Source organism: Euprymna scolopes, chromosome 22 (genome assembly GCF_053919585.1).
Source record: "Euprymna scolopes isolate OS-2025 chromosome 22, ASM5391958v1, whole genome shotgun sequence".
In the NCBI taxonomy this organism is placed as follows: domain Eukaryota; kingdom Metazoa; phylum Mollusca; class Cephalopoda; order Sepiida; family Sepiolidae; genus Euprymna; species Euprymna scolopes.
Window position 1 is genome coordinate 103,790,299 of NC_136503.1, and position 15,844 is coordinate 103,806,142.

A 15,844-nucleotide genomic window follows, 5' to 3' on the forward strand; every position below is an offset into this window, starting at 1 on the left:
GTCAATAAATAATATTATATCAAACGAACGTACCCCTTCCGTTGAAAACAACGGAAAAAACGTATCTGTCATCAGTGTTCACACTAATATCCATATTACTCGCACAAATGCCCTATCTCAAATTAATTTTCGACACAATAAATCGCGAATGAACAGATAAATTGATTTCTTTTTGAATTACGTTTACCGGCATAGAATAAATTTTGTTTTGTGTTTTCAAAGTTATGAATGAAATCTTGATTTTAAATTAATGTTTCAAGTTCAGGGTGAGTTTTTTTTTTTTTTTTTTTTGTTTTTGTTTTTTGGGGTGGGGGTGGGGCTGTCAGGGCAAATTTTTAATTGAATATGTATTTATGTATGTATATGTAGGCCCACAGCAATCTGAAGCGAGAGCTTCGCAAAGGTTTAATTGACGGTCTTAAACATGACACACAGAGCTGGAAATGCCACACTTGTGAACAAGTGCTTTCATCAAAAGCTCGATACGTCAACCACCAAAAGTCGCACAAAACTCCTGTTCAGGTCAACTTTGCACCTATTAGTCCGAACCAAACGATCTTTTTAACATGCAGCAAAGTTTGCAAGTCTACTGCTGCTCTGAGAAGACATGTGATTGTTCACAGGAATACCCTTCAACCTCCAGAGGAAGTCAACTCGATGAAAATTGCTCAATTTGTATGTCACATTTGCTTCAAGATGTGCAAATCTGCGGCGGGAGTGCAGAGTCATCCGAGATGGCATGGACAACAGGATTGGGAGAACTCAAAGTGACAGCGATCATCTGGAAAGATGCAGCAATCATCATCATCATCATATATATATATAATACAGTAGAATCCCGGGATACGGTGGCCCTGGGATACATTTTTTTTTCAGGTTACGATGTGCAATACAATGTTTTTCCGGCCCCTGGTTACAATATTTGCCCCGCCTTACGGTGTTATTTATAATGTTATTTGATTATATACATGTGTATTATATACTGTACTGTATTTTGTTACTAATTTTTAATGCTGTATTCTGGGGTTCTACTAATAATGTATAATAATTTTCCAAGTTCAATTTTCTCAGTCATTTATTACTTTTCAAATGTAGCCATTTCTTATCTATTTGTTGATAGCACAAAAAGTAGCAAATCTAGCTGGAGTGCTAAATGTTTTGGTTTCGATTTTAGCTAATGGTACTCAAGTAATTTTTTTTTTAACTTTTGAAATTAGTATTTATATATATATAGATCATAATTCCGCAATAACCAAGACAATACTATAACAGCTTTATCATAAGATCTAGTTCTAATTTCAAAAGTTTAAAAAATAAAAAAAACCAACGCATTTAATGTTCCAGCCGCATTCCCTACTTTTTGAGCTGTCAACAGATAGATAAGAAAGATTTAAAGTTGAACCACTTCAAAAAAAGATGTCTTGATTGCCATAAGCTAGAATCAAAACCAAAACATTTAGTATGCCAGTCTCGTTCTATTGAGCTATCGACAAATAAGATTTAACATTAAACTATTTCAAGCTATGAATGAATTTGCACATGTGTTGGCAAATTGAAATGCAAAATGTTCATTTCAATTTGCTGATAAATGTCTGTATGCATTTTTCATCCATCCAAACAAAGATTTTACTAGTTATAAACCATCCTTGGTGTAGGATTACTATTTCCTGTTAATCTCAATGTTATTTAACTAGTAGCTTGAGAGTTTATCGGTCAAACATACGCATACATACATCTACTGTTTTAATTTATTTATTGCGGACTATTATTCTCATCTTTCTTAGATGTTGTTTCACGTTTCGGGCAACTATTTCTCTAGCCTTCGTCAGGTGGTAATTGCAGTGAATGCAGTCAGGAGAGTCAGAGTTCCTATCCGTCGCGGTTACCACCTGACGAAGGCCAGAGGAATAGTTGGCCGAAACGTCGTGAAACAACTAATAAAAAAGATGAGAATAATAGTCCGCAATAAATTAATATCAATAATACTCATCTCAATAATGAATTCCAATTAAAATAATATATCTACTGTTTTCTTTATATAGATTATTTTGTGTTCTAAATAATATTTTCAATGATATCATCAAACTCTTTCTATAGTAATAGTATAGTTTCGGCTTCAAATAAACAGATACCACACCTCCATTAGTGATAAATACAATTTATTTCTTTTGTCGTTATGTGTTGTTTTGTTTCTTTATTAACCTTTAAGATTGGGGCAACCTTTATGCTCCACCCTGAATTATAATTAAAAGGCCACACTACAACAATGGGATGGCCTCAGAATGGTAACAAAGGTCATATACCAGAGTTGCTGTCTCACCCCCCATGAGTAGGGTCAAACACAAATATTGGGAACTTACTTTTGAAATCACTATTAAATATTGGGCATAATATAATCAATAAGGCATTAGCTCTATAATAACAAATACGATTCTAGCTAATGACACCGAAGTCATATTTTTTTTAAAACCTTTGCAATCGATACTACATATATTGGGTACAATATAATAATCAATGGAAAATTGGCTCTATAATAACAAATACAAAATCTGCATAAATTAAAATATCATTTGTAACCATATTTCATAACTGGGCAACACCAGGGCGGCCTTCTGGTAATAATATATATAAGATAGAGAGCAATTATATATTAACAGGATAGCGTGCGTGTTAATTTGTGTGTAACGCTTTCATCCGAGTGACTGTCGTTTAATTGTTATGGACTTCTCGTAATAAATAATTTTACCAAGAATTCTCCATAAGTTTTGGGTTCGGTTTTGATTATAGCTGAAGGAACTTAAGTCATATCTATCTCTCTCTCTCTATATATATATATATATATACATTCTTTTTCATAAGTTTTGGTTAAAGCTGATGTATTCAAGTCATATAGATATATTTTTTTATTTTTGAAATTGCAACTTTATAATATATAAAAGTTGATAGAACATTGACTCTATAATAATACATACGAAATCTGCAAGAATTAAAATATCATATTAAAGCGTACTTTATGATCGGACTACGTCAGGCGTCCCTACTAGCTTAGATAAATACTTTAGCAGTTTTAACAAGCGCAACAATAATATCAGAGCATCTCCATTCACGCTGAACATCTACAGAATGCCAACATCAATATATTACATATGAATGAGTCCCCTGTGGAATTTCCTCAGGTCCCACTAGTGATAATTGTTATAATTTATCCACATGATGAAATGGTAAAAAAAAAAATGGAAATAAAAAAAAAGGGGGGGGTTATAATTCTATATTGTTTGTGTCCTGCAAACACGTCTCTTTTGTGAGAAAGAGGCTGCAGAGAAAAAAAAAGAGGTCATTCCCACTAGATTTTAAAGTCAATGTTGTACTCTTTCAAGGTGCGAAAGAGTGTTCTGAATGGTACCGCTCAAAATGTAGCAACACTATATATGAGAGAGAAAGAGAATATTTGAAAGTCACCATTTAGCCATGTATGAAATATTTGTGTCACACATGGTCTGATGCATCAAACGCTAGTCCCTTTCTATAAGACAGTGCAAAAAACATTTTTTAAAAGAGATCAAGCTAATAGATCTCATACTATCAAGCAAGCCACAACCTCTGTCACATCACTGCAGTGTTGCATCCTGGTACCTGTTTAGACAAGTACTTTAATGAAATATGCTCAGACAAACTCATAGCATTGGTGACCCTCTGACTAACCCGACAAGCAACAAAATCCCATGTCTTCATTGTAGAGCCCCCATCCCACCCCCAATGCCAGGGCACCTTTTACTGTAACAGTTTTTATCCCTCAAACTGGTAGACATTGGAATTCCCTCCCCATAACCTGCTTCCCCAACTGTATTAAAATGCAGAAATTTAAGTATAATCTGAACTGATATTTTGCTGCTCACGCATGGTCCCTAATTCTTATTTTTACTGTTGTTTCATTCCAAACAAGGCATAGTGCACTTTGACGTAAGGGGCTACTAATTGGGACCAAATTTAGAGGGATATTATGTAGGGAGTTGAGCAACAAGATGTCTGTTCACATTACACTTGAACTTCTGCATGTCAGTACAGTCAGGGAAGCAGGGACCCGGGAGGGAACTTTAAAGTCTAGCAATTTGAGGGAATAAACTATTTGAGTAGGTTTTCCGGTATCTAGGGATCTCTACAGTGTAGGGGTGGGATTTTGCTGCCCCTCAGCTTAGTCTGGAGAATTTACGTCAAGGGGGTACAAGTACTTGGAGTTCGTCAGAACACATTCCACTAAAATACTTATAAAACAGGCACAGAGATGCAACATTTTGGTGATGGAACAGAGGTTGGAGTTTGGTTGCTAGTGCGGGACTTATTGGGTTAGTGATTCTTTGCCGAATCCTGTCTAAGAGTGAGAAACTAGTGGCGGATACACCAGCCCAGATGTAGCAAAAATACTCCATGTATGGACGAATGGTGGTTTTCACAATAGCCCCTTACATCTCAGTTTGACAAAAGTTAAGACACACGAAAACAAAATGACATTGACCTTAAGCAAATTAAACTGGCTTCTCCTGAAGGAGGAAGTTTCTAGGGAATATTAAAATTGCAAAGAATCCCTAGTCACATCTATATACCAGTTAGGGGAAATGACATTAGGTTTTGGCAGTTCTTGCAAGGTGTTGACATTCTACATACAGCACCTGGTATTCCTACATGGTCACCCATCTGATACTGACTAGGTTTAACATTGCTTAACTTTGGTGATCTAATGAGAACTACTATGTGGCATGGCATAATAGCGCATAAGCAGACAAACCTAAGGGAAAATACACAAATCTACACAACTTGTTCATACACTTACGCTAAGCTAACGAAAAACTGAGAAATTAAACTTTCTACAATTTTCAAAATCTAAACCTTTCTAAAAAAAAAGAAAAGAAAAAGAAAAACTATTGTTTTTATTGCATAATTTTCAAATTTATTTTTTTTTTTATGCCATTCTCTCAAATGATAAAAGAAAAAGCCAAAGCCTCTCAAATTTACAGGTTATATTTTAAGAGGTTTTTACAATAATCAAAGTAGATTTTTATGGCAAGAAGCAGTACGAGATGATTTTAAGTCAACTTATTATAATAGTACGATTGAATAATGGCCATCTCTATAACAGGCCGAGAGATCAAACATTTAGAGTCTCAGATGTATTTACCTTCTTTCCACCACTGGATGATGTGACACAAGGTTGGAAGATGCGGAAACAAGATCTAACATTTAGAGTTTATGAAATACTTATCTCCTTTCCACCAGGACAGCTGAGGAGACTAATCAAGCACATAACAGGTGGTGCATTCTGGTTCCTAAACATAAATGCCTGAGCAGTCCTGTTAGCATTCACAGTGTATATATTTACCTCTTCTCCAGAAGGTTAGAGATAAGGCCAGGCGTGGTTTTGAAAAAACAGCATACTAGAATAAACATGCCTGAGCAGCCTCGTCACCATTCTCCCAGTAAAGGCGCCTCAGATAATCTATATAAAGCAGATGTATGTATGTATGTATGTAAGTCTATGTGAAAATATTTAACCGATAAACTCTCAAACTACTGGTCACATAACACTGAAATCAATAGGAAATAGTAATCATACACCAAGGATGATTTATAACGAGTAAAATCTTTGTTTGGATGAATAGCACGTACAGAAATATGTCACCAAGTTGACATGCAAAAATGTTCATTTCAATTTACTGACATTACTATTACTTTTACGCATGCATAAATTCAAAGGTAGCTTGAAGTGTTTGGTTTTTTTTTACAAAGGAGTCACTACTTATCAAGGCCTCAAGGCCACTCGAGGATAAGGGTTGATAAATGTAAGATGGTATTGTAGTAATCATTAGTGGGAAAAGTTGGGTAGAATTTGATTATTTAAGGGGACGGTTCAACAAGAACTTGTTTACATTAAACTTGAAGGCTACTATACTGTAGTCTGCCAGGAAGCAGGCCAATGGAACACTGTTCCACAAGCAAGCAGTTCTAGAGAAGAAGCTCTGTTCTTGGAATCTGCGTTTAGATTTAGGCAGAGATATAGAGTGGGGGAAATCGTTAAGCTTTGTTCTTGGAACCTGCGTTTAGATTTAGGCACAGATATAGAGTGGGGGAAATCGTTGAGAGCGGTTTGATTTGAAATCTTTCTTATCTATCAGTTGATAGTTCAAACAGTAGAAAATGCGGCTAGAGCATTAAATGGTCTGGTTTCGATGACAAGTCATTTTTTTTTAGCTTTTGAAAGTAGTACTATATATATTAGGTGCAATATTCAATAGAGAATTGGTTCTGTAATAATAAATATGAAATCTGTGTAAATTAGAATATATTTAAGCGTATTCCATTTCTTACAACTTTTTATATACTCTCTAGATCATAATATCCACAATTGGCGAACCGACGTCGTGTCTACATTTCTTTTGATCGACTTTTATAAAATTTGCGCTATTCCTTCCTCTCGCGTGTTTGTTCGGCTTTTTTGTATAAAAACAACACTAAGCAATCAGCTTTGATCAATGTGGGGGGAAACCCCTCATATCAGACAATTGCTATTCATTTGGACACTCCCTTTTTGTGGGGAGCTTGTTTTCTCCAACATCATGGGGAAATATATAAATGAAACGGTGGAAAGCTTAACTGGCCTCCAGCCAACGTTCGTTTCTGCAAGTCAACTTTTTGGTTGACATCGCTAAATTCGAACGCTTTCCATTTCCAGTGGCTTCGTAGCGTAGCGGTAAAAGTTCATGTTTTCTTTCTTTTCCACCTCAGCACCACGGCTTCGAACCTGCCTGCCTATTAACACTTCTTTTTTTTTTTTTTTTGTGCTCAATGCACACCTCCAAACACCCGGGCAATGCCGGGTACCCCTGCTAGTCCAAAATAAGGTACATTGCCAAAGAAAAGTAAAGGGGCTATTGTGAACAGGACCATACCTACAGGGGAAACCAAAGTGGAGAGTTGTGCAGTGAAGTGTTTGTTCACATTACATTTAAATTTCTGCAGGTTAGTACAATCTGGGAAACAGTGAGCAGGAAGGGGATTATAAAAGCTTGCAGTATGAGGAAGAGCTAGGTGCTTCTTCGTTATAATAGAGAAACTTAAAATATTGAATCTCAAGTAAAACCAATGGTATCTACTTGATTGTCATGGTGCAATAATGAACATATCCAAAAATTATGAAAAACAATAAGGTCAAAAATTAATTATTAATGAAAGCAGTTTTCAAAGACACTTAACGAAAATTGAGTTTTGCTAAATTGGCCAAAGATTTTCAAAGTTCTCAGAAAATAATTACCTCCCCTGTTACGATTCAAATTCTCCAGCTTGTTTTTATAGCAAAACTCAATAGACATTAACATCGATGTTACTGCTGTTGATAATGATGGTGAACGCCATAATGTAGAGTCATGGGTTTTGTTTGTCTCCCTCCTACGACAGGAAGATGTGACACAAGGTCGGAAAGTGAGATATGAGACCAACACCGTGGAGGAAGCGCACTATAGCCGAACAAAAATTGCCTGGATAGGCCCATCAGAATTCCCCGGTAGACTAAACTGATCTGATTTTGATCATGAATCAAAATCTTCGGTCTTCATTGCAGATATTGAAATCATTTTAAAATCTCAAAATATATTTGATGAGAAGTCATAGCTTTTATATGAAAAACTTGTTTTTGATCTTCACTTACGGTCAGGCTTAAATCTTCTATCTATCCATCTACTATTATGTAAAATAATATAGAAGCAAAAATGTGTGTGCGCATTTTTTTTGTATGTCTGCCAAAGGCTGGGGGGGGGGGTCACTAAATCTTACAACGCTTTCACAGATTTCGATGACAATAAAATATGGGAGGGTGAAATGTTCGTTGATTCTCATTCAATCCCATGCAACGTTGGGTCTCCCTGCTGATTATAATATGCGGCAGAATTTTGTTTTCAAGCGTGTGATGAAGCTCTCTGAAGTGTGTAAATACATCAAGTCAAATGTCGTGAAAGAAAATGAATTTCGGGAATTTTGTAGTTTAAACAGAAAACCAAAAAAAAAAAAAGGCAAGAAAAAGTAAACACATTCTTTTTGAATTGAAAAAGCTTCAATGCAGTTTTCTACAAGGAGGGGTCGTTTTTTTTCGTTAACATTTTCGCAAGTCATCATCTCTATTGGATTGACTACCCTTGATTCTAACGCTCGCAACTTCCGGTTTAGCGATGGATACATCAGCTAAGATGTTAGGGTTTTTTTTTTTACCTTCTTCCTTTACGTTATGGGTTTGAACCTACCTGCCTGCCTGCTACCACTATTTATTTATTTTTATTTTAAACACCTTTCTACACCCGAGCTGCTTTTGTTGTTTTGATTCCAACCCCACCCCCACTAGTATCACTTTTTTTAACGCTTCTCTCCACCCATGGGGTTCCTTACTACACCACCTCTACACGCTGGGTACCCTGCTAGTCTAGGTTTGTGTGTTCGTATGTCTGCACTAAAAACTTTCATCAGCTGCATCAGACTGGTTTGAAACTAGTACCATCCAAAAGAGCAATCCCTCGGATGCATAATATGTGAAAATTAGAAGAAAAGAAAAAAATTCTGGACCACTTTTTGCAAGGAAGGGGGGGGTCATGTTTTGCATTGTGATTTTTGCAAGTCATGCATGCGTATCAAATTGAAACTAGGTTTAAGAACGTCATTTTGCAGCATCATGACGTCATGTCGTTGTGGCCATGACAGCTAGCGTGTTAGCTTTCTTTTCCCTTTTCTTCTTTTGCGTTTCAGGTTCAAACCCAGCTACCACAGCTCATTTTTTTTTTTTTTTTTGGTCACACAGGTACTCGCTGCTGTTTTGATTGAAAGGAAAATTGTTTGTTTATATACATATATATATATATTATGTATAATACATTTTTTTTTTTTCAGGGAGAGTGATTCTCTTCGTATCCCTTCTGCCGAAATATCTGGGGGGGGGGGGGGGGCAGTGTTCAAACCAAATTCATGTGCACCCGGGTAATGCCGGGTGGGTATCCATGCTAGTTTTATTTAATACTAGCATAGGTGACAGCGTTGCCCGGGTGTTTGGATGTGAGTGTTGAGAGAGAAAAAAAAAAAAAAAAAAAAAAAAACTGGTAGTAGGAAGGCAGGCTTGAACCTGTACCACGAACGAGGAAAAGAATGTGAAAAAAATGTGACGTCTTTGCTGTTGCGACCACTGCCAAACCGGAAGTGTCGTAGGTTTAAATTAAAGCTAGACAATCGAAAAGAGGGGATGACTTTCGAAAATATCGGCGAAAAAAAGCGACCCCTCCCTGTAGAAAAGTGCCCAGTTGAGGGTGAAAAAATTAATGTTTTTAGCTAATGTTTCAGTATTTGTTGTCTGAAGGGTCGAGCTTCAAAACGATACTAATCTTGTGAAAATCTGTGCCTCTGTCAAAAGTTTTAGGCAGACATGCAAACATACATACATACATTTATATATTTGTAGCTCACATTTTCGACCCAAACTGATTAAAAAGCTTGCCCTATCTCTGAATACCCTTTATGTTAAATTTCAAATGTTTAGACCAGAAATTGTCAGAGCAATTTAGTAGAGACCGCAGAGGTCAAATTTTTTTTAACTTTGACCCCTATTATGACCTCTTAACATTTATTGTTTTTGGCTCAAATCAAGTTATTAAGTTAGATCCATGTCCAAGGAACCTATATCTAAAATTTCAAGTGTTTAGACCCAAAATTGGTGAAGTTTGGTATCATTCTCAAAGGTCAAATCTTTGAACTTTGACCCCTTAACAGCCAAATTTCTGACTGAAAACTGATTACAAAAATTTTCCCAAACCTCACTATCCTGTATATCAAATTTCGAGTCTGTAGACTAAAAATTGACAGAGTTATTGTGTAGGGAAATGTACACAGACAGACAGAAACTTTCACTTTTATAGATATATAGATATGTGAAAAATTCATATTTTTGAAACTTACAAGTCATTTTTTTCAAGGAAGTTACCATTTATCAAGGCCCAAAGGCCACTAAAGGATAAAGATTAATGAATGTAAGGTGAATTGTTTATAGTGTAGATTGTAGTAAAATTTGAATTATTCAAGAAGACAGCTCACCAAGAACTTGTTTATATTGGATTGAAGGCTATCATATTGTAATCAGCCAGAAAGCGGGCGAATGGAGCAGGGTTCTACATGCAGGCAGTTCTAGGAAAGAAGCCTTATTCATGGAACCTGTGTTTAGATTTAGGCATAGATAACAAGCAGAGAAAATTGTTGATGGTGGTTGTAGCTAGTAGAGTGGGTTTTTTGTGAAAGTTTGGCAAGGGGGGGGGGGTCATAGATTGTAGCTCAGACGAGCACTTGCTATGAAAATAACAATAGAGCAGAGACAGGCTTGCAACGTCTCTTCTGTGGGAAAGAGGTTGTAGGGAAGAAAGAAAGGCATCACCTACGAGGTTTCGAAGCCGGTTTTGAACTCTATCAAGGAAAGATAGTGCGTGGCGAGCAGTTCTTGCCCAGGTGTGGCAACAGTATTCCATTTTGGGAAGTATTTGACTCATACAGATAGAGAATTGCATCGACAGTGAGATGCCTACTGTATCGGTAGAATGATCTAACCATTTTTCCAGTGATCTTGGCAACAGATTTGATGTATAAGAGATAAGCTTGGTTTTTGATGCATTGAAATTAACCAGCCACCTTTTTCCCCATTGCATCACGTTCTCAAGATCAGTCTGCATAAACGTCTACGAATGATCTAAGAATGTGATTTTGGAGATCATTGATGAAGAGAGCTGGGTCCATTATTTAATATTTTATTCATATTTTACATTTTTAATATTCATTATTGTGAAAAAATCATAAAATTAAATAAACATATTTGGAAAAAAAAAATATTGGCACTTCTACACTATCAGAACGAAATTTTGTAGTCAAGAAATGAAGTTTTCAGATAAAAAAAAAACAATTGTTTCTACTGATTTTTTTTGTCAATTCTAATAAATTATGTTAGCTTCCAAATTATGCAGTCAAAATTACCTGAATATTACTAAATTATTAAAAAATAACTTTAATCATCTTAGCAGGTGAAAAATTTGTGGTCATCTTGTTTTTATAAAATAAATCCAAATGGAAAATTACCTCCTTTTGAACTCTCGTCTGAGCTTAAATCTATGGCTCCCCCCCCCCTCGCCAAACTTCCACGAAAAACACTCGTCTAACCAAAACCACTATCAATAATTTCCCACACTCTTTATATGTGCCTAAACCTAAATGTAGATTCCATGAACAAAGTTTCTTTCTTAGAACGGCACGCCTGTGGAACTCTTTTCTGTTTGCTTGCTTTCCAGCCAACTACAATCTGATTGTCTTCAAGTCCAACGTAAACAAGTTCTTGATGAACCATCCCCCATAAGTAATCCAACTTACAAAATTTCCACTACTTATGATTACTACGCTATAATCAGATTGACTAATGTACACCCATTAATCATTATCCTCAAGTAGCCACCGGGCCTTGATAAGTGGCGATTCCTGTGTAAAAAAAAAAAAATGATTGTTTTCTTCAAATTCTATTTTCTTTAATAAATAATTTTCTACTTTATCGATTTTCATAATTTTTGGATATAATCAACTTAAAAATATGAGGAATACGTACATACCATTGTTTTCATGTGAAATTCAATTTTACGATTTTTGAAATCTCGTTCTGATAGTGTAGAAACACCAAATTAGTTTACAAATATTAAAGACAATGTTAAAATGAAACGAACAAGAAATCATTAAACGTAATTCGGTGAGGTCACCAAATTAAGTAACAGTGTCTAATTGCTATGACCTGTCATGACGTAGACAATAGGAAACGGCTCAAGTGATAACCAACAGACTCATCAAGGGAGAGAACTTGAATGCCTACTAGACACTATCCTCGAGTGTCTAAGGTCTCTCTCTGTACAGGTTTGTAAGAACAACCTGGCATGAGGATACTTTTTCCCTACAAGTAAATCCTGACCAAATATTCAAAATCACATAGTATTCGCTGCCCAAATAAGATCTCCTTAATATGGCTAACTTGTATTAGCTTTTAAGAGGAATGGTGCACCTTCTCCAAGTGATATTACGTCAAGTAATAGCACGAAGCTGGATATTCCACCAGACTAGATAAATTTTTGTCCTGGAATCCAGTAAGACCAAGAGACCAAAACGAAAGATATACTACAACATATGAAAATGGTTAATTGGGGAGAGGAAAACTATGTTCTCAATTTCTTTACTAACTCAGTGTTTGAGAGATAAAGAACGTTAATTGAACATTCGAATATCTATGTATCTCATATAGAGTTCAAATGTTAGCCCCGGGTAGTGGGCCCCTTGATTTCGGAGAACTTCGACTGAAGTAAAAGAAAACAAAAAAGTCGATAGAAGAGTAACATATCTCACCTTTGGTAACATTTACTTGTTGGATATCTATTTTTTGAAGACTTTTTCATTTCTTGTGTATATTTTCAACAAGAAAAAATACACTAACCCTAAGTTGGAGTGGCAATAGGCCAACCAAACTTAAACTTAGTGGTTAGGTTAATGAAAAGTGTCAAGAGCAATATCTATACCAAAAAAAATATAATAGATTTTTTTCAAGTTAATGTCAGCATCTTTACCACTGCAAGGACTGTAACATCCGGGTCGGAAAGTGGGATTGAAAAATAAGCCCCTTGTTAAGGGGTACTCTGACCTGCAAAAAAGTGCTGACCAACCCTGTCAGCATTCACTGATAAGGGAGCCTCACACAAACCCCTTTTCAAAAAAAGGCAAACTCTGGAAGAGCAGAACCAGCATTATACCGCAATCAATAGGGACCAAGTCGTTACAAGAAAGGTCTAATCTCGGTTGATCTTGAGGGCCAAGATTAAAGAATCCCTAGCCGCTATGTTGAATTTAGGCCGATGAAGTTAACATTGCTACAGTGAAAGTTTCCACAACCGACATATATTTCTGACTTAATTTTTAGGTGCTAGTGCAGAGAGTGATCCGATCCGCGCTATTTTTTAAATCATATTTCCAAGTATAATTAAAGTTTTATGATATATTTTTTTTATTCAATTGTAAAGTTGAAGTATAGAATAGGTACAAAACACCCTCCCCTCCCCATGTTAAGAATGGCTTTTTAAATAATAACGTTATTATTTACGTCCGGATCACTCTCTGCACTAGTACCAATTTTTATATTATATATATATATATATATATATATATATATATATATATATATATATATATATATGTATGTATGTATGTATATGCAAAAAAATTGTCAAAAAAACAAATATATAACAAGCAAATGTAATCAAAGGCAAGTTAGTTTTCTACCTGACTGGATAAGTTTTCGGATGTAAAGAGATATCGCGGTCATTTTTTCCTTGTTCTCTGATAATGCTCAATATTACTTGTTTTTCGAATCGAATAAACATTTTGGTGGTGCTACTGCAGAGAGTGATCCGCGCTATTTTTTAAATCGTATTTCCAAGTTTAATTAAAGTTTTATGATATGTGTTTTTTATTCAATTGTAAGGTTAAAGTATAGAATAGGTACAAAATCTCCTCCCCTCCCCATGTTAAGAATGGCTTTTTAAATAATAACGTTATTATTTACGTCCGGATCACTCTCTGCACTAGTACCAACGTTTTACATTGAATAAAAACATTTTACATTATATAAAAACACTAAACACTTATCCAGTTAGGTAGAAAAGTAACTTATCTTGCCTTTGAGAACATTTATTTGTTATATATTTGTTTTTTTTTTGACAACTTTTTTGTACCTCAGTTGATTGTAATACAAACCCTAATTTTATTTGTTTTGTTTTTGTTTTTTCATATTTAAGTGGGGTTTGTATTACTGTACACATAGATTCAAAAAACAAATATATAACAAATAAATGTTATCAAAGGCAAGATAAGTTACTTTTCTACCTAACTGGATATATTTTTTGTGTCTTTATTCAATGTAACAAATTTATTCAGCTCGAAAAACATACAGTGTTTACCGATGTATTGGAAAATTCAAGATGGCGTCTCACACCCTGTTTAACACCGTAAGTTTGGGAAAAGGTGTTATAAATAAAAAACTATACAAAATACTATTAAAAACCCGCTGAATATATGTCAACCTATGTCACGGTAACATATATTGAGCGAGTTTTTAACAGTATTTTAACCGGGTTTTTTATTTATAACACCTTTTCCCAAACTTACCGTGTTAAAGAGAATCAGACGCCATCTTGAATGTTCCAATACATCGGCAAACACTGTATGGTTTTCGAGCTGAATAAACATGTTACATCGAATAAAAACACGAAAAATGTATCCAGTTTGGTAGAAAAGTAATTTATCTTGCCTTTGATAACATTTATTTGTTGTATATTTGTTTTTTGACAACTTTTTCGAATCTAATACAACCCCGTGTTTTTTATTCAATTGTAAGGTTAAAGTATAGAATAGGTACAAAATCTCCTCCCCTCCCCATGTTAAGAATAGCTTTTTAAATAATAACGTTATTATTTACGTCCGGATCACTCTCTGCACTAGTACCAACATTTTACATTGAATAAAAACATTTTACATTATATAAAAACACTAAACACTTATCCAGTTAGTAACTTATCTTGCCTTTGAGAACATTTATTTGTTATATATTTGTTTTTTTGACAACTTTTTCGTACCTCTCTTGATTGTAATACAAACCCTAATTTTGTTTGTTTTTGTTTTTTCATATTTAGGTGCTTATGTACGTCGTATTGTTTTAGGATATCTATTTTTATTATTAAAATGGGGTTAATTTTTACGACGTGCCCCAGCGTATTATAAATACCCCAAACCTCCTCATATTAAGAGCGGATTTCGGAATAAACATCCACAATCTCGAAAGCCGTTCCTAACATGCGGAGGTTGGCGGAATGTTTATTCCGAAAGCCGTTCTTAACATGGGGTTGTTGTGGTGTTTATAATACGCTGGGGCACGTCGTAAAAATTAACCTTCAATTGTTAGGTGAAAGTACAGAATAGTTACAAAACACCCTCCCTTTTCCATGTTAAGAATGGCCTTCTAAATAATAATTTCAGCGTGATAAGTGCCTAAGTACGTATATTAAAAAACAACAAAGAACGAAAAAAATATAACTTTTTTTTTTTTAAATAAACGAAGCATTTATTAAATAAATATGGTTATTTTATGTAGAAGCTCTTTTAATCTCTAAGTTCCCTCTTTTTTTTTTTTTTTTTAGAAAGGAAACGCGAGGGAAAAAAGCCATTAATGCATAAATAATTTCTCCTTAAAAATGGTGGTTCTCTCTGGCTTTTTTTTATTTTTCTCTTCGGATTTCGTTTTAACGCAATGACCATTTTCTGAACTGCCTTATGAGCATTTTCGAAAGGTTCTTGGAAAATAATCAAAGCGATTTACCTTGTTGGCGTGATGAAGGGATGCCGAACGGGAAGGATATTTGCGCATTGTTAACACTGCAGAAAATTGAACGAGACGAGGGCTTTGTCAGAGGCCATTTTGAATATGTAAAACACGCTCCATCTGCAGTTGTAAAAACGCGACCATTGTAGCACAAACGGAGCCCCACGCGAACAGCACCGAAAAAAAACAACATTAGCTTGACAATTATTATTAATTTAAAAATCATATCAAAAATCATAATCTAATAAAAATAAAAAAAAAATAACAGCATGATTAAAATAATAATAAAAAAGTACAAAAAATTCCGAGCAGTGCCAATTAATAATTGGCCCAATTATCTATCTATCTATCTATCTATCTATCTATCTATCTATCTATCTATTA

General features: G+C 35.0%; 1 protein-coding gene across 14 annotated transcripts in view; it reads right to left on the reverse strand.

Moving 5' to 3' along the window:
* LOC145243583 (PHD finger protein 20-like protein 1) overlaps window positions 1-15,623 on the reverse strand; it is a 200,070-nt gene extending 184,447 nt beyond the window's left edge. For 10 of the 14 annotated variants that reach the window (XR_013862915.1, XR_013862914.1, XM_080106569.1 and 7 more), the window contains exon 1: window positions 15,458-15,623. Coding sequence is in view for 8 of the 14 variants with exons in the window: in XM_080106569.1 (XP_079962695.1) it covers window positions 15,458-15,505 (48 nt within the window). In the remaining 6 variants the exon portion in view is untranslated. The remainder of the gene's footprint in view (window positions 1-15,457) is intronic. The other 4 variants (XM_080106575.1, XM_080106573.1, XM_080106572.1 and 1 more) reach the window with 3 other exon arrangements.
* Between the last annotated feature and the right edge of the window lie 221 nt (window positions 15,624-15,844).